Below are 23,613 nucleotides of genomic sequence, written 5' to 3'. Positions count from 1 at the left end.
GGATGGCCAGTAATGATCACAGCATGCAGCAGCGGCTACAGGGAGGTGTAGTTTATGTAGAGTTTCTTGTCTGTATTGTGGTGCGGTGCTGGACCCTGGTGCCAAGTACAGTGGCTGCTGCTGCATTCTTTGATCATTAATGGGCGTCCCTGCTGTTGAGGAACTACACAGGGGTGGGGGATAGCTGCCGCCTCTAAAAGTGAATCTACCTAAAAGTGCTGCCTTTAATAGTAAAATCAACATGGGGGCATATGTGTGTCTGGCACTGTGAGGGCATACGTGTATCTGGCACTGTGGGGGCATATGTGTATCTGGCACTGTGAGGGCATACGTGTATCTGGCACTGTGGGGGCATATGTGTATCTGGCACTGTGGGGGCATACGTGTATCTGGCACTGTGGGGGCATATGTGTATCTGGCACTGTGGGGGCATATGTGTATGTGGCACTGTGGGGGCATATGTGTATGTGGCACTGTGGGGGCATATGTGTATCGGGCACTGTGGTGGCATATGTGTATGTGGCACTGTGGGGGCATATGTGTATCTGGCACTGTGGGGGCATATGTGTATGTGGCACTGTGGGGGCATATGTGTATGTGGCACTACACTCGGAGGCATTATGTGTATCTGGCACTGCACTACTGGGGTCATTATGTGTAACTGGCACTTTACTGGGGAACATTATGTGAATCTGACACTATACTGGGGACATTATGTGTAAGGAGAACTACTGTGGGTATTGTGTGTTAGGCTGCTAATTGTGTGTGTGCATGTGTAGGGGGTAAGATTATATATTTATAGTTTGATACCATAATATAAAATTGTGAGGCCATGCCCACTTTCCCAGGAGCATGCACGCCTTTCCATATATATATATATATATAGGCACTACTGTATGGCATAATGTGTATAAGGGGCACTACTGTGTAGCATAACATGAATAATGTACATTACTGTGCTGTGTAACGTGAGTAAGGCGCACTACTGTGGTGTAATTTGAATTGTGGTACTATTTAGTGTCCACACCCCTTTTTTTGCCACACGTGCCTTCCCTATTTCAAATATTGGGGGAGGGGGGGGCACCAGTCCTTTACTTTGCCAGGGGCACTCGGACCCCTAAATACACCCCTGGTACTACCTCCAGTATAATAGAAATATATATAGTAATGTCCCCAGTATAATAGAAATATATATAGTAATGCTCCCAATGTAATAACAATATATAATAATGCCTCCACTATAACAGGAATATATAGTGTAGTAGTGCCCTGCTATAATAGAAATATATAGTAGTGTCCACATTACAATAGATATATGTAGTAATTAGAGATGAGCGGGTTCGGTTCCTCGGAATCCGAACCCGCCCGAACTTCATGTTTTTTTTCACGGGTCCGAGCGACTCGGATCTTCCCGCCTTGCTCGGTTAACCCGAGCGCGCCCGAACGTCATCATGACGCTGTTGGATTCTCGCGAGGCTCGGATTCTATCGCGAGACTCGGATTCTATATAAGGAGCTGCGCGTCGCCGCCATTTTCACACGTGCATTGAGATTGATAGGGAGAGGACGTGGCTGGCGTCCTCTCCATTTAGATTAGAAGAGAGAGAGTGAGATTGATTTGAGACAGAGACACTTGATTTACTGGAGCTTAGGAGTACTGTAGAGAGTGCAGAGTTTAGTAGTGACTGACCACAGTGACCACCAGACAGTGCAGTTTTATTTAATATAATCAGTTCTCTGCCTGAAAAAAACGATACACAGTGACTCAGTCACATACCATATCTGTGTGCACTGCTCAGCCCAGTGTGCTGCATCATCTATGTATATATCTGACTGTGCTCACACAGCTTATAATTGTGGGGGAAACTGGGGAGCAGTGCCAGTTATAGGTTATAGCAGGAGCCAGGAGTACATATTATTAAAATTAAACAGTGCACACTTTTGCTGCAGGAGTGCCACTGCCAGTGTGACTGACCAGTGACCTGACCACACTGACCACCAGTATAGTTAGTAGTATACTATATTGTGATTGCCTGAAAAAGTTAAACACTCGTCGTGTGACTTGTGTGGTGTTTTTTTTTTTATTCTATAAAAAACTCATTCTGCTGACAGACAGTGTCCAGCAGGACCGTCATTATATAATATATACCTGTCCGGCTGCAGTAGTGATATATATATATTTTTTATATCATTATTTATCATCCAGTCGCAGCAGACACAGTACGGTAGTTCACGGCTGTAGCTACCTCTGTGTCGGCACTCGGCAGTCCATCCATAATTGTATACCACCTACCCGTGGTTTTTTTTTCTTTCTTCTTTATACATACATACTACATCTCTTTGTCAACCAGTCTATATTAGCAGCAGACACAGTACAGTAGTCCACGGCTGTAGCTACCTCTGTGTCGGCACTCGGCAGTCCATCCATAATTGTATACCACCTACCCGTGGTTTTTTTTTCTTTCTTCTTTATACATACAAACTACATCTCTTTATCAACCAGTCTATATTAGCAGCAGACACAGTACAGTACGGTAGTCCACGGCTGTAGCTACCTCTGTGTCGGCACTCGGCAGTCCGTCCATAATTGTATACCACCTACCCGTGGTTTTTTTTTCTTTCTTCTTTATACATACATACTACATCTCTTTATCAACCAGTCTATATTAGCAGCAGACACAGTACAGTAGTCCACGGCTGTAGCTACCTCTGTGTCGGCACTCGGCAGTCCATCCATAATTGTATACCACCTACCCGTGGTTTTTTTTTCTTTCTTCTTTATACATACATACTACATCTCTTTATCAACCAGTCTATATTAGCAGCAGACACAGTACAGTACGGTAGTCCACGGCTGTAGCTACCTCTGTGTCGGCACTCGGCAGTCCGTCCATAATTGTATACCACCTACCCGTGGTTTTTTTTCTTTCTTCTTTATACATACATACTACATCTCTTTATCAACCAGTCTATATTAGCAGCAGACACAGTACAGTAGTCCACGGCTGTAGCTACCTCTGTGTCGGCACTCGGCAGTCCATCCATAATTGTATACCACCTACCCGTGGTTTTTTTTTCTTTCTTCTTTATACATACATACTACATCTCTTTATCAACCAGTCTATATTAGCAGCAGACACAGTACAGTACGGTAGTCCACGGCTGTAGCTACCTCTGTGTCGGCACTCGGCAGTCCGTCCATAATTGTATACCACCTACCCGTGGTTTTTTTTCTTTCTTCTTTATACATACATACTACATCTCTTTATCAACCAGTCTATATTAGCAGCAGACACAGTACAGTAGTCCACGGCTGTAGCTACCTCTGTGTCGGCACTCGGCAGTCCATCCATAATTGTATACCACCTACCCGTGGTTTTTTTTCTTTCTTCTTTATACATACATACTACATCTCTTTATCAACCAGTCTATATTAGCAGCAGACACAGTACAGTAGTCCACGGCTGTAGCTACCTCTGTGTCGGCACTCGGCAGTCCATCCATAATTGTATACCACCTACCCGTGGATTTTTTTTTCTTTCTTCTTTATACATACTACATCTCATAATCAACCAGTCTATATTAGCAGCAGACACAGTACGGTAGTCCACGGCTGTAGCTACCTCTGTGTCGGCACTCCGTCCATAATTGTATACCACCTACCCGTGGTTTTTTTTTCTTTCTTCTTTATACATACTACATCTCATAATCAACCAGTCTATATTAGCAGCAGACACAGTACGGTAGTCCACGGCTGTAGCTACCTCTGTGTCGGCACTCGGCAGTCCATCCATAATTGTATACCACCTACCCGTGGTTTTATTTTCTTTCTTCTTTATACATACATACTACATCTCATTATCATCCAGTCTATATTAGCAGCAGACACAGTACAGTACAATAGTCCACGGCTGTAGCTACCTCTGTGTCGGCACTCGGCAGTCCATCCATAATTGTATACTAGTATCCATCCATCTCCATTGTTTACCTGAGGTGCCTTTTAGTTGTGCCTATTAAAATATGGAGAACAAAAATGTTGAGGTTCCAAAATTAGGGAAAGATCAAGATCCACTTCCACCTCGTGCTGAAGCTGCTGCCACTAGTCATGGCCGAGACGATGAAATGCCAGCAACGTCGTCTGCCAAGGCCGATGCCCAATGTCATAGTACAGAGCATGTCAAATCCAAAACACCAAATATCAGTAAAAAAAGGACTCCAAAACCTAAAATAAAATTGTCGGAGGAGAATCGTAAACTTGCCAATATGCCATTTACCACACGGAGTGGCAAGGAACGGCTGAGGCCCTGGCCTATGTTCATGGCTAGTGGTTCAGCTTCACATGAGGATGGAAGCACTCAGCCTCTCGCTAGAAAACTGAAAAGACTCAAGCTGGCAAAAGCACCGCAAAGAACTGTGCGTTCTTCGAAATCCCAAATCCACAAGGAGAGTCCAATTGTGTCGGTTGCGATGCCTGACCTTCCCAACACTGGACGTGAAGAGCATGCGCCTTCCACCATTTGCACGCCCCCTGCAAGTGCTGGAAGGAGCACCCGCAGTCCAGTTCCTGATAGATTGAAGATGTCAGTGTTGAAGTACACCAGGATGAGGAGGATATGGGTGTTGCTGGCGCTGGGGAGGAAATTGACCAGGAGGATTCTGATGGTGAGGTGGTTTGTTTAAGTCAGGCACCCGGGGAGACACCTGTTGTCCGTGGGAGGAATATGGCCGTTGACATGCCTGGTGAAAATACCCAAAAAATCAGCTCTTCGGTGTGGAAGTATTTCACCAGAAATGCGGACAACATTTGTCAAGCCGTGTGTTCCCTTTGTCAAGCTGTAATAAGTAGGGGTAAGGACGTTAACCACCTCGGAACATCCTCCCTTATACGTCACCTGCAGCGCATTCATAATAAGTCAGTGACAAGTTCAAAAACTTTGGGCGACAGCGGAAGCAGTCCACTGACCAGTAAATCCCTTCCTCTTGTAACCAAGCTCACGCAAACCACCCCACCAACTCCCTCAGTGTCAATTTCCTCCTTCCCCAGGAATGCCAATAGTCCTGCAGGCCATGTCACTGGCAATTCTGACGAGTCCTCTCCTGCCTGGGATTCCTCCGATGCATCCTTGCGTGTAACGCCTACTGCTGCTGGCGCTGCTGTTGTTGCTGCTGGGAGTCGATGGTCATCCCTGAGGGGAAGTCGTAAGCCCACTTGTACTACTTCCAGTAAGCAATTGACTGTCCAACAGTCCTTTGCGAGGAAGATGAAATATCACAGCAGTCATCCTGCTGCAAAGCGGATAACTGAGGCCTTGACAACTATGTTGGTGTTAGACGTGCGTCCGGTATCCGCCGTTAGTTCACAGGGAACTAGACAATTTATTGAGGCAGTGTGCCCCCGTTACCAAATACCATCTAGGTTCCACTTCTGTAGGCAGGCGATACCGAGAATGTACACGGACGTCAGAAAAAGACTCACCAGTGTCCTAAAAAATGCAGTTGTACCCAATGTCCACTTAACCACGGACATGTGGACAAGTGGAGCAGGGCAGGGTCAGGACTATATGACTGTGACAGCCCACTGGGTAGATGTATGGACTCCCGCCGCAAGAACAGCAGCGGCGGCACCAGTAGCAGCATCTCGCAAACGCCAACTCTTTCCTAGGCAGGCTACGCTTTGTATCACCGCTTTCCAGAATACGCACACAGCTAAAAACCTCTTACGGCAACTGAGGAAGATCATCGCAGAATGGCTTACCCCAATTGGACTCTCCTGTGGATTTGTGGCATCGGACAACGCCAGCAATATTGTGTGTGCATTAAATATGGGCAAATTCCAGCACGTCCCATGTTTTGCACATACCTTGAATTTGGTGGTGCAGAATTTTTTAAAAAACGACAGGGGCGTGCAAGAGATGCTGTCGGTGGCCAGAAGAATTGCGGGACACTTTCGGCGTACAGGCACCACGTACAGAAGACTGGAGCACCACCAAAAACTACTGAACCTGCCCTGCCATCATCTGAAGCAAGAAGTGGTAACGAGGTGGAATTCAACCCTCTATATGCTTCAGAGGTTGGAGGAGCAGCAAAAGGCCATTCAAGCCTATACAATTGAGCACGATATAGGAGGTGGAATGCACCTGTCTCAAGTGCAGTGGAGAATGATTTCAACGTTGTGCAAGGTTCTGATGCCCTTTGAACTTGCCACACGTGAAGTCAGTTCAGACACTGCCAGCCTGAGTCAGGTCATTCCCCTCATCAGGCTTTTGCAGAAGAAGCTGGAGGCATTGAAGAAGGAGCTAAAAGGGAGCGATTCCGCTAGGCATGTGGGACTTGTGGATGGAGCCCTTAATTCGCTTAACAAGGATTCACGGGTGGTCAATCTGTTGAAATCAGAGCACTACATTTTGGCCACCGTGCTCGATCCTAGATTTAAAACCTACCTTGGATCTCTCTTTCCGGCAGACACAAGTCTGCTGGGGTGCAAAGACCTGCTGGTGACAAAATTGTCAAGTCAAGCGGAACGCGACCTGTCAACATCTCCTCCTTCACATTCTCCCGCAACTGGGGGTGCGAGGAAAAGGCTCAGAATTCCGAGCCCACCCGCTGGCGGTGATGCAGGGCAGTCTGGAGCGACTGCTGATGCTGACATCTGGTCCGGACTGAAGGACCTGACAACGATTACGGACATGTCGTCTACTGTCACTGCATATGATTCTCTCAACATTGAAAGAATGGTGGAGGATTATATGAGTGACCGCATCCAAGTAGGCACGTCACACAGTCCGTACTTATACTGGCAGGAAAAAGAGGCAATTTGGAGGCCCTTGCACAAACTGGCTTTATTCTACCTAAGTTGCCCTCCCACAAGTGTGTACTCCGAAAGAGTGTTTAGTGCCGCCGCTCACCTTGTCAGCAATCGGCGTACGAGGTTACATCCAGAAAATGTGGAGAAGATGATGTTCATTAAAATGAATTATAATCAATTCCTCCGCGGAGACATTGACCAGCAGCAATTGCCTCCACAAAGTACACAGGGAGCTGAGATGGTGGATTCCAGTGGGGACGAATTGATAATCTGTGAGGAGGGGGATGTACACGGTGATATATCGGAGGATGATGATGAGGTGGACATCTTGCCTCTGTAGAGCCAGTTTGTGCAAGGAGAGATTAATTGCTTCTTTTTTGAGGGGGGGTCCAAACCAACCCGTCATATCAGTCACAGTCGTGTGGCAGACCCTGTCACTGAAATGATGGGTTGGTTAAAGTGTGCATGTCCTGTTTATACAACATAAGGGTGGGTGAGAGGGCCCAAGGACAATTCCATCTTGCACCTCTTTTTTCTTTTATTTTTCTTTGCGTCATGTGCTGTTTGGGGAGGGTTTTTTGGAAGGGCCATCCTGCGTGACACTGCAGTGCCACTCCTAGATGGGCCCGGTGTTTGTGTCGGCCACTAGGGTCGCTTATCTTACTCACACAGTCAGCTACCTCATTGCGCCTCTTTTTTTCTTTGCGTCATGTGCTGTTTGGGGAGGGTTTTTTGGAAGGGCCATCCTGCGTGACACTGCAGTGCCACTCCTAGATGGGCCCGGTGTTTGTGTCGGCCACTAGGGTCGCTTATCTTACTCACACAGTCAGCTACCTCATTGCGCCTCTTTTTTTCTTTGCGTCATGTGCTGTTTGGGGAGGGTTTTTTGGAAGGGCCATCCTGCGTGACACTGCAGTGCCACTCCTAGATGGGCCCGGTGTTTGTGTCGGCCACTAGGGTCGCTTATCTTACTCACACAGTCAGCTACCTCATTGCGCCTCTTTTTTTCTTTGCGTCATGTGCTGTTTGGGGAGGGTTTTTTGGAAGGGACATCCTGCGTGACACTGCAGTGCCACTCCTAGATGGGCCCGGTGTTTGTGTCGACCACTAGGGTCGCTTATCTTACTCACACAGCTACCTCATTGCGCCTCTTTTTTTCTTTGCGTCATGTGCTGTTTGGGGAGGGTTTTTTGGAAGGGACATCCTGCGTGACACTGCAGTGCCACTCCTAGATGGGCCCGGTGTTTGTGTCGGCCACTAGGGTCGCTTATCTTACTCACACAGCGACCTCGGTGCAAATTTTAGGACTAAAAATAATATTGTGAGGTGTGAGGTATTCAGAATAGACTGAAAACGAGTGTAAATTATGGTTTTTGAGGTTAATAATACTTTGGGATCAAAATGACCCCCAAATTCTATGATTTAAGCTGTTTTTTAGGGTTTTTTGAAAAAAACACCCGAATCCAAAACACACCCGAATCCGACAAAAAAAATTCGGTGAGGTTTTGCCAAAACGCGGTCGAACCCAAAACACGGCCGCGGAACCGAACCCAAAACCAAAACACAAAACCCGAAAAATTTCCGGCGCTCATTTCTAGTAGTAATACCCCATAATAATAGACATATATAGTAGTGTCCACATTATATTAGAAATGAATGCTCCCAGCAAGGGACGGTGCAGGAAAGTGCAATCAGGCTCCTCTCTTCCCGCCAGCCACAGCTACCAGAGGAGGAAGTGTGATGTGGCATCATGACATCACCGTTGCGCTCTAAGTAACCCTGACAAACTGGGAGGAGCTGTCATGCTGCCAAGCACCATGGTCTTGTTACTTTGTGGGGCATTATAATTGTGGTAATGGTGGTCACGGGTGCAAAGTGTGTGGCAGGTGGTACTGAGTACCCGCTGCCATATTCTTAAGGGTATTCCGTACCCAAGCGTACCCGCATACTTGCACCACTGCCCACTGTAGCAGCATATCACACCCATATACTGTACAGTCACTTCTTCATGAGGTTCCTACAGAGTAACACAGAGGGATGTAGTTATGTTACCGACAGTCGGTCACAATACTGATCCTGACATCCCGCCGGTCCTCAGTTCCGACAGTCAGCATGCTGACTAACAGGGAATATGCCCACAATACCAGGGCCGTCTTTTCATATGGGCTCAATGGGCACTTGCCTAAGGGCCCCAGGATTATAAGGGCCCTAGGCTGATAGCTGAGGGTCCCCTCTTTCCAGGGGTACCAGATTTTTGAAAATCGGCTCTGGGGATATCTGACTTTAAAGCAGTGGTCCCCATCCAAGCCTGTTAATTGCTTTTCCCAGCTAGATATCTTGGGTTCTGTCTGACCTAGAGTTTTTCTGAGGGTATACTCCAAAAGCTGGGACTCTCCCCTTTTGGTAGACACTGGCAGCTTGTCCCTACTATGCCCAGAACCAGAGATATCAGCCTTCCAGCAACCGGTCCCTGCTCCAGCTCCATACGCCTGGTATGCAGTTTTATATTTTCGTTGGTGGATTGATCTGGCTCCTGAACTCTGATCCCCAAGTCCCCAGTATCTCCTGAAAGTTTTTAACCCATTGAAAGCTAAGAAATCTATTTTCAGGAACTACGTATTCACTTCCTACCATCCTGGAAGTCATGTACCATGGCCCCTTCGTTCAGCACAATGCCCCCTTCTACAGTTTAGCGTTCTCCCTCCTGCCCCATCTGTGCAGTAAAGAAGTAATTAGCAGAAATTACTGCTCCAAGTACTACATGCTGAGTGGAAGATAGAACACACCCTACCGCCCACGGGACATCAAAGCTGCCACTGATGGCACACCCCACCACTATCGCTGGAGGATGGGTAGAGGGCCCAGTGCATTGCTGTGCCCAGGGGCCTACACTGCTGTTAAGGCGGCCCTGCACAATACAGCAGTGCAGGCTGCTCATCAGACCCATGAGAGCATCAGCCCAGAAGTCTCAGATGGCCATTCCTGCCCTAAATGTAACGTTAGTAACGAGTTGTTAGTGAATGTTCACACGTCAGCCACTATCTTATAGTTCTTCTCATTGGGAAGTGTTGTGACAGTTTTTCATACACTTGGAGATGGCCATTCTCCCACTGCCGCCCACTTCATGACCGACGTGAGTGACCTGGAGGTGGGATGATGTGATCTGCATTGAATTATATCATCCTATCATTGCACCCTGCTGTAAAATGCAGTGAACTGGGGCATTCAACTGTTAGAGGAGGGGCTGTGATGCCATGTAGTCCCTCCCACCACTGTAAAGTGCGCTTTAAACAGCAGCAGGTGGGGCCATGATGACATCAACCTGATGTCATGTGATGCCACGTATGAAGTTTATTAAACTTTCTCCTCCCTTTCAAAAAACAGGGTCTGTCTGCACCTGCGCAGTGTTTGTGAAGTATGAGTGTATTATGTATAGGAGGCTGCGATTACCTTGCTGGCGCAGTCAAATCCTGTACCCAGGGCTGCAAACACTTGGAGAACCTCAATACTACTGTTACACTTCACAGCATAGAACGGCCTCACACGGGGCAGCTGCTGGAGAAATCGCCAATGTTTCTCTATCACGTCATTCAGGTCAGCAACATAAAAAGGGTCATCATCTCCCTAAAAGAGAAAGAAGCACATACTGTAGGAAAAGAGATACAGAAATGATAACTTGTAGACGATGAGGCATTTGTGCCCTATAAACATTGTCACTGGGATGTTCAAACCAATATTGGTGAGATTTGTGGCAGGATTGAGTAAAGTGATTTAAGCAGCAGTTTTGGGGCGGGGCTTATAACTAGTATTGCATACTGTACATGGTGATATAACCCCCTCACTGGGCACCATAAATATTAATACTGGTCACAGGAAAATCAGAAAACTATGTGACACCTACATTTAGAGAGAGACTCCTGATTCTCTTCTTCATGAACTGTAGAGCAGTCACCCCCTCTTCCACTAGGGTCAGACGGCCGTCCTTCAGTCTCTCCCACATGCTGTGCTCAAGAGCTCCATTTCTGACCACTGAGGGAGTTTCTGTGCCTGCCACTGCAACCACAAAACACAAACACCGAAAAGCACATTTACAAAGTGTAGCACATATGCAGTTTTTAAACAATTGCACTTTTTTGTTTGTGGGTGACTTCAGTGAGGTGTGTACAGATCTGTATTCTCTCATGCTCAGGGCCGGCGCTTCCATTAGGCAGCTTTAGGCAGCTGCCTATGGGCGCCAGAACCTGAGGGGGCGGGTCGCTGTCACTGGGGCATGTGGCTGTCTGTGAAAAAAAATTAAGTATGAGTGAGCGGCCTCCCCGGCAAATGTGACGGTCACATTTTCCGTCAGCTCCGCCGGCTCCCGCTCTACTGCAGTAACTGAAGGGAAGTCCCTCAAGCGCCGCCTCTGCCGTGTGAGTTAAGAGCCCCTGTAATCTGCTCTGGGCTGCTCCACTCACGCTTTCCCGGGTGCCGCTGTCCGTGTTCGCCTGCTGCCGCCCGTCTCTGCGTCCCGCTGGTAACATCTCCGGAGGGGGTGATCAGCTTGAGCTGCTCTCGGTAAGTGAGAGACAGCGGCTACAGAGGAGACTGCAGTGCAGGCGGCCTCCTGCTGTTGTTGTTCCATGCGTGGATCACCAATTCCTGCAGCCTGCAATCTGTTCTCCTTGGCCTGGCCCCCACTATACATTTTCATGGGCTGATTGTAGTGATTTTGGGTGTAATATATATATATATATATATAGAGCTGTGGGGATATACTGTACACACACATTATATATATATATATATATATATATATATATATATATATATATGTACAGTACATCCCCACAGCTCTATATATATATATATATATATATATATATATATATATACATACATACATACATACATACATACATACATACATACACATACACACAGTGGTCGAAGTGGGGCAGTATACAGTGGTATGGTATGCCGCCACTTCTTCCACTGACCCGGAAATGAAAATGTGCAGCATGAGGCGAGGGAAGTCGCCATCCTGCTGCACATTGTGCTCCTGTCCCTGCTCGATGGCCAGCGGCTGTGTAGAGTGCTGTTGTAGCTCACAGCCGCACAGCCGCCCTCCACCCGCCAGCCCGGCTCACGCGTGACACTCCACGGCTCAAAGCTGCCCAGCCGCCGCCAGCCTGGCTCCCGCCACCCTGACAGCGCAGCTGCCCAGCTCAGTCTGGAACTGATGTAAGAGAGTGTCAGTGTGGGGACATGTGTGTGTGTGTGTGTGTGTGTGTGTGTGTGTGTGTGTGTGTGTGTGTGTAAATCTGGCTGCGTGTGTGTGACTGTGAGTATGTAGATATGTGGCTATGTGTGTATAAGTGATATAGTGTGTGTGTGTGTGTGTGTGTAAATGTGGCTGGGTGTGTATTTTTATATATGTAAGTGTGTGTATGCGTGTATATGTGGTTTTGTGTGTATACCTGAACTGGACCGAGTGGGGGGGCAATATGATCTTTTTCGTCTCTGGCCGTCCGCCACCAGCCACTCACCGCCACCAGCCAACAGCCGCCCGCTGCTCACCGCCGCCAGCCGCTCACCCGCAACAAATGGCGGTCAGAGGGACCTAACCCACCAAAGGCCTCCTTATCACTGCCGCTGCCCATGGGTGCCTCCGCCGACCACAGTCAGGTAATGTTCCCCTGCTGTCACCCTCTCTTCCTGCTATCACTGTCGTCACTCTCTCTCCCTGCTGTCACTGTCGTCACTCTCTCTCTTCCTGTCGTCACTCTCTCTCTTCCTGTCGTCACTCTCTCTCTCTCCCTGTCGTCACTCTCTCTCTCTCCCTGTCGTCACTCTCTCTCTCTCCCTGTCCCTGCTGTCACTCTGGCTGTTACTGCTGTCACAATTTCGGCTCATTCAGTGTGCTACAATGTGATTTTCGTCTCATTCAGTGTGCTACAATGTGAATTTGGGCTCATTCAGTGTGCTACAATGTGAATTTCGGCTCAATCAGTGTGCTACAATGTGAATTTCGGCTCATTCAGTGTGCTACAATGTGATTTTCGTCTCATTCAGTGTGCTACAATGTGAATTTGGGCTCATTCAGTGTGCTACAATGTGAATTTGGGCTCATTCAGTGTGCTACAATGTGAATTTGGGCTCATTCAGTGTGCTACAGTGTGAATTTGGGCTCATTCAGTGTGCTACAATGTGAATTTCGGCTCATTCAGTGTGCTACAATGTGAATTTCGGCTCATTCAGTGTGCTACAATGTGAATTTCGGCTCAATCAGTGTGCTACAATGTGAATTTCGGCTCATTCAGTGTGCTATAATGTGAATTTCGGCTCATTCAGTGTGCTACAATGTGATTTTCGTCTCATTCAGTGTGCTACAATGTGAATTTGGGCTCATTCAGTGTGCTACAATGTGAATTTGGGCTCATTCAGTGTGCTACAATGTGAATTTCGGCTCAATCAGTGTGCTACAATGTGAATTTCGGCTCAGTGTGCTACAATGTGAATTTGGGCTCATTCAGTGTGCTACAATGTGAATTTCGGCTCAATCAGTGTGCTACAATGTGAATTTCGGCTCATTCAGTGTGCTACAATGTGATTTTCGTCTCATTCAGTGTGCTACAATGTGAATTTGGGCTCATTCAGTGTGCTACAATGTGAATTTGGGCTCATTCAGTGTGCTACAATGTGAATTTGGGCTCATTCAGTGTGCTACAATGTGAATTTCGGCTCATTCAGTGTGCTACAATGTGATTTTCGTCTCATTCAGTGTGCTACAATGTGATTTTCGTCTCATTCAGTGTGCTACAATGTGAATTTCGGCTCAATCAGTGTGCTACAGTGTGAATTTGGGCTCATTCAGTGTGCTACAATGTGAATTTCGGCTCATTCAGTGTGCTACAATGTGAATTTCGGCTCATTCAGTGTGCTACAATGTGAATTTCGGCTCATTCAGTGTGCTATAATGTGAATGTCGGCTCATTCAGTGTGCTACAATGTGATTTTCGTCTCATTCAGTGTGCTACAATGTGAATTTGGGCTCATTCAGTGTGCTACAATGTGAATTTCGGCTCATTCAGTGTGCTACAATGTGAATTTCGGCTCAATCAGTGTGCTACAGTGTGAATTTGGGCTCATTCAGTGTGCTACAATGTGAATTTCGGCTCATTCAGTGTGCTACAATGTGATTTTCGTCTCATTCAGTGTGCTACAATGTGAATTTGGGCTCATTCAGTGTGCTACAATGTGAATTTCGGCTCATTCAGTGTGCTACAATGTGATTTTCGTCTCATTCAGTGTGCTACAATGTGATTTTCGTCTCATTCAGTGTGCTACAATGTGAATGTCGGCTCATTCAGTGTGCTACAGTGTGAATTTCGGCTCATTCAGTGTGCTACAATGTGAATGTCGGCTCATTCAGTGTGCTATAATGTGAATTTCGGCTCATTCAGTGTGCTGCAATGTGAATGTCGGCTCATTCAGTGTGCTACAATGTGACTGTCTACTCAGTCAGTGTGCTACAATGTGACTGTCGGCTCAGTCAGTGTGCTACAATGTGAATGTCGGCTCATTCAGTGTGCTACAATGTGACTGTCTACTCAGTCAGTGTGCTACAATGTGACTGTCGGCTCAGTCAGTGTGCTACAATGTGACTGTCGGCTCAGTCAGTGTGCTACAATGTGACTGTCGGCTCATTCAGTGTGCTACAATGTGACTGTCGGCTCAGTCAGTGTGCTACAATGTGACTGTCGGCTCATTCATTGTGCTACAATGTGACTATCGGCTCAGTCAGTGTGCTACAATGTGACTGTCGGCTCATTCAGTGTGCTACAATGTGACTGTCGGCTCAGTCAGTGTGCTACAATGTGACTGTCGGCTCAGTCAGTGTGCTACAATGTGACTGTCGGCTCAGTCAGTGTGCTACAATGTGACTGTCGGCTCAGTCAGTGTGCTACAATGTGACTGTCGGCTCAGTCAGTGTGCTACAATGTGACTGTCGGCTCAGTCAGTGTGCTACAATGTGACTATCGGCTCAGTCAGTGTGCTATAATGTGAATTTCGGCTCAGTCAGTGTGCTACAATGTGACTATCGGCTCAGTCAGTGTGCTACAATGTGACTATCGGCTCAGTCAGTGTGCTACAATGTGACTATTGGCTCAGTCAGTGTGCTACAATGTGACTATCGGATCAGTCAGTGTGCTACAATGTGACTATCGGCTCAGTCAGTGTGCTATAATGTGAATTTCGGCTCAGTCAGTGTGCTACAATGTGACTATCGGCTCAGTCAGTGTGCTATTATGTGAATTTAGTCTCGTACCGTGTGCTATAATGTGAATTTCAGGTCGTACCGTGTGCTATAATGTGAATTTCAGCTCGTACCGTGTGCTATAAGGTGAATTTCAGCTCGTACCGTGTGCTATAAGGTGAAAGGGGCACCAGTACTAGATAGTATAAAGCAGGCATGTCCAAACTGCGGCCCTCCAGCTGTTGTGAAACTACATATCCCAGCATGCCCTGACACAGTTTTGTTGTCGGAGAATGCTAAAGCTATGTCAGGGCGTGCTGGGATGTGTAGTTTCTCAACAGCTGGGGGGCTGCAGTTTGGACATGCCTGGTATAAGGGGTTCTACTACACTGGACACGCCCCATTTTAGGTGACCACGCCCCCTTTTCCTGGAGCGCGGGCGCCTTTGGCGCGCACATAATTGCATCCTTGACTTTTGCATACCCCCACTTCAAAATTTCCACTTCGACCACTGTATACACACACACACACAAACTCGCCGCAAGTGGGAATAGTCCCTGCTAGTCGGCATGCCGACTGACAGGATTTAGAGGGGGGCGGGATGTAGCCGTCGGTAATGTGATCGGCAGTCTCGTGACCACCGGTCACATAACTACATCCCTATAAATCTATCTATATATATCTATATATATATATATATATATATATATACACATATCTCCATATAAAAATCTGAATATACCCCCCAGTTGCTGCACACATATCTGTCTGTCTATGTATGTAATGTATGCATGCATGCATGTATCTATCGACAGTACATATCCTGCTGAGTTGTGTTCCCCCTTTCCTCCCCCATACACCACTACTACCTGCCTGGAGTCACCGCAATATGTCACACATAGTGTGGTTTTTCTTCCATATATTTTTGGAGGGGCAGTTTGTGGGTTTGGGCAAGGGGGGGGGGGGGGCAGTAGGAAGACATTTTGCCTAGGGTGCCGAAAAACCTTGCACCGGCCCTGCTCATGCTAGAAACTAGTGATGTGCACCGGAAATTTTTCGGGTTTTGTGTTTTGGTTTTGGATTCGGTTCCGCGGCCATGTTTTGGATTCGGACGCGTTTTGGCAAAACCTCTCTGAAATTTTTTTGTTGGATTCGGGTGTGTTTTGGATTCAGGTGTTTTTTTACAAAAAAACCTAAAAAACAGCTTAAATCATAGAATTTGGGGGTCATTTTGATCCCATAGTATTATTTACCTCAATAACCATAATTTCCACTCATTTCCAGTCTATTCTGAACACCTCACACCTCACAATATTATTTTTAGTCCTAAAATTTGCACCGAGGTCGCTGGATGACTAAGCTAAGCGACCCAAGTGGCCGACACAAACACCTGGCCCATCTAGGAGTGGCACTGCAGTGTCAGGCAGGATGGCACTTGAAAAAATAGTCCCCAAACAGCACATGATGCAAAGAAAAAAAGAGGCGCAATGAGGTAGCTGTGTGACTAAGCTAAGCGACCCAAGTGGCCGACACAAACACCTGGCCCATCTAGGAGTGGCACTGCAGTTTTCTAGCGAAAGGATGAGTGCTTCCATCCTCATCTGAATCTGTACCACTAGCCATGAACATAGGCCAGGGCCTCAGCCGTTCCTTGCCACTCCGTGTCGTAAATGGCATATTGGCAAGTTTACGCTTCTCATCAGACGCTTTTAATTTAGATTTTTGGGTCATTTTACTGAACTTTTGTTTATTGGATTTTACATGCTCTCTACTATGACATTGGGCATCGGCCTTGGCAGACGACGTTGATGGCATTTCATCGTCTCGGCCATGACTAGTGGCAGCAGCTTCAGCACGAGGTGGAAGTGGATCTTGATCTTTCTCTATTTTACCCTCCACATTTTTGTTCTCCATTTTTTAATGTGTGTAATTATATGCCAGTAATATATCAATAGCAATGGCCTACTACTATATATACTAGAGATGAGCGGGTTCGGTTCCTCGGAATCCGAACCCGCCCGCACTTCAGCTTTTTTTACACGGATCCGAGCGACTCGGATCTTCCCGCCTTGCTCGGTTAACCCGAGCGCGCCCGAACGTCATCATGACGCTGTCGGATTCTCGCGAGGCTCGGATTCTATCGCGAGACTCGGATTCTATATAAGGAGCCGCGCGTCGCCGCCATTTTACACGTGCATTGAGATTCATAGGGAGAGGACGTGGCTGGCGTCCTCTCCGTTTAGAGAAGAAATAGATAGGAGAGTGAGAGTGAGACAGTGACACTTCATTTACTGGAGCTTAGGAGGAGTACTCAGACAGAGAGTGCAGAATTTTGCTGATAGTATATTAGTTAGTTATACTAGTGACAGAGTGAGACAGTGACACTTCATTTACTGGAGCTTAGGAGGAGTACTCAGACAGAGAGTGCAGAATTTTGCTGATAGTATTAGTTAGTTATACTAGTGACTGACCAGTGACCACCAGTGCAGTTTTATATTATTTAATATAATCCGTTCTCTGCCTGAAAAAACGATACACAGTGACTCAGTCACATACCATATCTGTGCTCAGCCCAGTGTGCTGCTGCATCATCTATGTATAATATCTGACTGTGCTCACACAGCTTAATTGTGGGGGAGACTGGGGAGCAGTTAGGTTATAGCAGGAGCCAGGAGTACATATTAAAATTAAACAGTGCACACTTTTTTTCTGCAGGAGTGCCACTGCCAGTGTGACTGACCAGTGACCTGACCACCAGTATATAGTATACTATATTGTATTGTGAATGTCTGCCTGTAAAAGTTAAACACACGTCGTGTGACTTGTGTGGTGTTTTTTTATTCTATAAAATAAAAAACTCATTCTGCTGACAGACAGTGTCCAGCAGGTCCGTCATTATATAATATATACCTGTCCGGCTGCAGTAGTGATATATATATATTTTTTATATCATTATTTATCATCCAGTCGCAGCAGACACAGTACGGTAGCTCACGGCTGTAGCTACATCTGTGTCGGCACTCGGCAGTCCATCCATAATTGTATACCACCTACCCGTGGTTTTTTTTTTCTTTCTTCTTTATACATACTACATCTCATTATCATCCAGTCTATATTAGCAGCAGACACAGTACAGTACGGTAGTCCACGGCTGTAGCTACCTCTGTGTCGGCACTCGGCAGTCCGTCCATAATTGTATACCACCTACCCGTGTTTTTTTTTTTCTTCTTTATACATACTACATCTCATTATCAACCAGTCTATATTAGCAGCAGACACAGTACGGTAGTCCACGGCTGTAGCTACCTCTGTGTCGGCACTCGGCAGTCCATCCATAATTGTATACCACCTACCCGTGGTTTTTTTTCCTTTCTTCTTTATACATACTACATCTCATTATCATCCAGTCTATATTAGCAGCAGACACAGTACAGTACGGTAGTCCACGGCTGTAGCTACCTCTGTGTCGGCACTCGGCAGTCCATCCATAATTGTATACCACCTACCCGTGGTTTTTTTTTCTTTCTTCTTTATACATACTACATCTCATTATCATCCAGTCTATATTAGCAGCAGACACAGTACGGTAGTCCACGGCTGTAGCTACCTCTGTGTCGGCACTCGGCAGTCCATCCATAATTGTATACCACCTACCCGTGGTTTTTTTTTCTTTCTTCTTTATACATACTACATCTCATTATCATCCAGTCTATATTAGCAGCAGACACAGTACAGTACGGTAGTCCACGGCTGTAGCTACCTCTGTGTCGGCACTCGGCAGTCCATCCATAATTGTATACCACCTACCCGTGGTTTTTTTTTCTTTCTTCTTTATACATACATACTACATCTCATTATCATCCAGTCTATATTAGCAGCAGACACAGTACGGTAGTCCACGGCTGTAGCTACCTCTGTGTCGGCACTCGGCAGTCCGTCCATAATTGTATACCACCTACCCGTGGTTTTTTTTTTCTTTCTTCTTTATACATACTACATCTCATTATCATCCAGTCTATATTAGCAGCAGACACAGTACAGTACGGTAGTCCACGGCTGTAGCTACCTCTGTGTCGGCACTCGGCAGTCCATCCATAATTGTATACCACCTACCCGTGGTTTTTTTTTCTTTCTTCTTTATACATACATACTACATCTCATTATCATCCAGTCTATATTAGCAGCACAGTACAGTACAATAGTCCACGGCTGTAGCTACCTCTGTGTCGGCACTCGGCAGTCCATCCATAATTGTATACTAGTATCCATCCATCTCCATTGTTTACCTGAGGTGCCTTTTAGTTGTGCCTATTAAAATATGGAGAACAAAAATGTTGAGGTTCCAAAATTAGGGAAAGATCAAGATCCACTTCCACCTCGTGCTGAAGCTGCTGCCACTAGTCATGGCCGAGACGATGAAATGCCAGCAACGTCGTCTGCCAAGGCCGATGCCCAATGTCATAGTACAGAGCATGTCAAATCCAAAACACCAAATATCAGTAAAAAAAAGGACTCCAAAACCTAAAATAAAATTGTCGGAGGAGAAGCGTAAACTTGCCAATATGCCATTTACCACACGGAGTGGCAAGGAACGGCTGAGGCCCTGGCCTATGTTCATGGCTAGTGGTTCAGCTTCACATGAGGATGGAAGAACTCAGCCTCTCGCTAGAAAAATGAAAAGACTCAAGCTGGCAAAAGCACCGCAAAGAACTGTGCGTTCTTCGAAATCCCAAATCCACAAGGAGAGTCCAATTGTGTCGGTTGCGATGCCTGACCTTCCCAACACTGGACGTGAAGAGCATGCGCCTTCCACCATTTGCACGCCCCCTGCAAGTGCTGGAAGGAGCACCCGCAGTCCAGTTCCTGATAGTCAGATTGAAGATGTCAGTGTTGAAGTACACCAGGATGAGGAGGATATGGGTGTTGCTGGCGCTGGGGAGGAAATTGACCAGGAGGATTCTGATGGTGAGGTGGTTTGTTTAAGTCAGGCACCCGGGGAGACACCTGTTGTCCGTGGGAGGAATATGGCCGTTGACATGCCTGGTGAAAATACCAAAAAAATCAGCTCTTCGGTGTGGAAGTATTTCACCAGAAATGCGGACAACATTTGTCAAGCCGTGTGTTCCCTTTGTCAAGCTGTAATAAGTAGGGGTAAGGACGTTAACCACCTCGGAACATCCTCCCTTATACGTCACCTGCAGCGCATTCATAATAAGTCAGTGACAAGTTCAAAAACTTTGGGCGACAGCGGAAGCAGTCCACTGACCAGTAAATCCCTTCCTCTTGTAACCAAGCTCACGCAAACCACCCCACCAACTCCATCAGTGTCAATTTCCTCCTTCCCCAGGAATGCCAATAGTCCTACAGGCCATGTCACTGGCAATTCTGACGAGTCCTCTCCTGCCTGGGATTCCTCCGATGCATCCTTGCGTGTAACGCCTACTGCTGCTGGCGCTGCTGTTGTTGCTGCTGGGAGTCGATGGTCATCCCAGAGGGGAAGTCGTAAGCCCACTTGTACTACTTCCAGTAAGCAATTGACTGTCCAACAGTCCTTTGCGAGGAAGATGAAATATCACAGCAGTCATCCTGCTGCAAAGCGGATAACTGAGGCCTTGACAACTATGTTGGTGTTAGACGTGCGTCCGGTATCCGCCGTTAGTTCACAGGGAACTAGACAATTTATTGAGGCAGTGTGCCCCCGTTACCAAATACCATCTAGGTTCCACTTCTGTAGGCAGGCGATACCGAGAATGTACACGGACGTCAGAAAAAGACTCACCAGTGTCCTAAAAAATGCAGTTGTACCCAATGTCCACTTAACCACGGACATGTGGACAAGTGGAGCAGGGCAGGGTCAGGACTATATGACTGTGACAGCCCACTGGGTAGATGTATGGACTCCCGCCGCAAGAACAGCAGCGGCGGCACCAGTAGCAGCATCTCGCAAACGCCAACTCTTTCCTAGGCAGGCTACGCTTTGTATCACCGCTTTCCAGAATACGCACACAGCTGAAAACCTCTTACGGCAACTGAGGAAGATCATCGCAGAATGGCTTACCCCAATTGGACTCTCCTGTGGATTTGTGGCATCGGACAACGCCAGCAATATTGTGTGTGCATTAAATATGGGCAAATTCCAGCACGTCCCATGTTTTGCACATACCTTGAATTTGGTGGTGCAGAATTTTTTAAAAAACGACAGGGGCGTGCAAGAGATGCTGTCGGTGGCCAGAAGAATTGCGGGACACTTTCGGCGTACAGGCACCACGTACAGAAGACTGGAGCACCACCAAAAACTACTGAACCTGCCCTGCCATCATCTGAAGCAAGAAGTGGTAACGAGGTGGAATTCAACCCTCTATATGCTTCAGAGGTTGGAGGAGCAGCAAAAGGCCATTCAAGCCTATACAATTGAGCACGATATAGGAGGTGGAATGCACCTGTCTCAAGTGCAGTGGAGAATGATTTCAACGTTGTGCAAGGTTCTGATGCCCTTTGAACTTGCCACACGTGAAGTCAGTTCAGACACTGCCAGCCTGAGTCAGGTCATTCCCCTCATCAGGCTTTTGCAGAAGAAGCTGGAGGCATTGAAGAAGGAGCTAAAAGGGAGCGATTCCGCTAGGCATGTGGGACTTGTGGATGCAGCCCTTAATTCGCTTAACAAGGATTCACGGGTGGTCAATCTGTTGAAATCAGAGCACTACATTTTGGCCACCGTGCTCGATCCTAGATTTAAAACCTACCTTGGATCTCTCTTTCCGGCAGACACAAGTCTGCTGGGGTGCAAAGACCTGCTGGTGACAAAATTGTCAAGTCAAGCGGAACGCGACCTGTCAACATCTCCTCCTTCACATTCTCCCGCAACTGGGGGTGCGAGGAAAAGGCTCAGAATTCCGAGCCCACCCGCTGGCGGTGATGCAGGGCAGTCTGGAGCGACTGCTGATGCTGACATCTGGTCCGGACTGAAGGACCTGACAACGATTACGGACATGTCGTCTACTGTCACTGCATATGATTCTCTCAACATTGAAAGAATGGTGGAGGATTATATGAGTGACCGCATCCAAGTAGGCACGTCACACAGTCCGTACTTATACTGGCAGGAAAAAGAGGCAATTTGGAGGCCCTTGCACAAACTGGCTTTATTCTACCTAAGTTGCCCTCCCACAAGTGTGTACTCCGAAAGAGTGTTTAGTGCCGCCACTCACCTTGTCAGCAATCGGCGTACGAGGTTACATCCAGAAAATGTGGAGAAGATGATGTTCATTAAAATGAATTATAATCAATTCCTCCGCGGAGACATTGACCAGCAGCAATTGCCTCCACAAAGTACACAGGGAGCTGAGATGGTGGATTCCAGTGGGGACGAATTGATAATCTGTGAGGAGGGGGATGTACACGGTGATATATCGGAGGATGATGATGAGGTGGACATCTTGCCTCTGTAGAGCCAGTTTGTGCAAGGAGAGATTAATTGCTTCTTTTTTGGGGGGGGTCCAAACCAACCCGTCATATCAGTCACAGTCGTGTGGCAGACCCTGTCACTGAAATGATGGGTTGGTTAAAGTGTGCATGTCCTGTTTATACAACATAAGGGTGGGTGGGAGGGCCCAAGGACAATTCCATCTTGCACCTCTTTTTTCTTTTATTTTTCTTTGCGTCATGTGCTGTTTGGGGAGGGTTTTTTGGAAGGGCCATCCTGCGTGACACTGCAGTGCCACTCCTAGATGGGCCCGGTGTTTGTGTCGGCCACTAGGGTCGCTTATCTTACTCACACAGTCAGCTACCTCATTGCGCCTCTTTTTTTCTTTGCGTCATGTGCTGTTTGGGGAGAGTTTTTTGGAAGGGCCATCCTGCGTGACACTGCAGTGCAACTCCTAGATGGGCCCGGTGTTTGTGTCGGCCACTAGGGTCGCTTATCTTACTCACACAGTCAGCTACCTCATTGCGCCTCTTTTTTTCTTTGCGTCATGTGCTGTTTGGGGAGGGTTTTTTGGAAGGGACATCCTGCGTGACACTGCAGTGCCACTCCTAGATGGGCCCGGTGTTTGTGTCGGCCACTAGGGTCGCTTATCTTACTCACACAGCGACCTCGGTGCAAATTTTAGGACTAAAAATAATATTTTGAGGTGTGAGGTATTCAGAATAGACTGAAAATGAGTGTAAATTATGGTTTTTGAGGTGAATAATACTTTGGGATCAAAATGACCCCCAAATTCTATGATTTAAGCTGTTTTTTAGGGTTTTTTGAAAAAAACACCCGAATCCAAAACACACCCGAATCCGACAAAAAAATTCGGTGAGGTTTTGCCAAAACGCGGTCGAACCCAAAACACGGCCGCGGAACCGAACCCAAAACCAAAACACAAAACCCGAAAAATTTCCGGCGCTCATCTCTAATATATACTGCGCACAAAATCTTAAATGCACCACAGGTATGGATGGATAGTATACTTGACGACACAGAGGTAGGTAGAGCAGTTGCCTTCTGTACCGTACTGCTATATATTATATACTGGTGGTCAGCAAACTGTGCAAAACTGAAATGCACCACAGGTATGGATGGATAG

At 46.9% G+C, this 23,613-nt stretch overlaps 2 protein-coding genes across 4 annotated transcripts in view; one reads left to right on the top strand and one right to left on the bottom strand.

Moving 5' to 3' along the window:
- Positions 1–23,613, bottom strand: part of LOC134997212 (ornithine decarboxylase-like) — a 222,578-nt gene that overhangs the window by 172,358 nt on the left and 26,607 nt on the right. For all 3 annotated transcript variants that reach the window (XM_063951258.1, XM_063951257.1, XM_063951259.1), the window contains exons 2-3: positions 10,706–10,857; positions 10,255–10,428 (exon numbers count right to left, since the gene is read on the bottom strand). In XM_063951258.1, the coding sequence (XP_063807328.1) occupies positions 10,255–10,428; positions 10,706–10,804 (273 nt within the window). In that variant the 5' untranslated portion in view covers positions 10,805–10,857. The remainder of the gene's footprint in view (positions 1–10,254; positions 10,429–10,705; positions 10,858–23,613) is intronic.
- Positions 11,084–23,613, top strand: part of LOC134990033 (proline-, glutamic acid- and leucine-rich protein 1-like) — a 161,835-nt gene continuing 149,305 nt past the window's right edge. Inside the window, exon 1 of the mRNA XM_063950644.1 lies at positions 11,084–11,361. The gene's annotated coding sequence lies outside the window, so the exon portion shown is untranslated. The remainder of the gene's footprint in view (positions 11,362–23,613) is intronic.

The sequence above is a fragment of the Pseudophryne corroboree genome, chromosome 2, assembly GCF_028390025.1.
Source record: "Pseudophryne corroboree isolate aPseCor3 chromosome 2, aPseCor3.hap2, whole genome shotgun sequence".
In the NCBI taxonomy this organism is placed as follows: Eukaryota; Metazoa; Chordata; class Amphibia; order Anura; family Myobatrachidae; genus Pseudophryne; species Pseudophryne corroboree.
The sequence above is the reverse complement of the archived record's forward strand: the minus strand, read 5'-3'. Positions and strand labels throughout refer to the sequence as shown.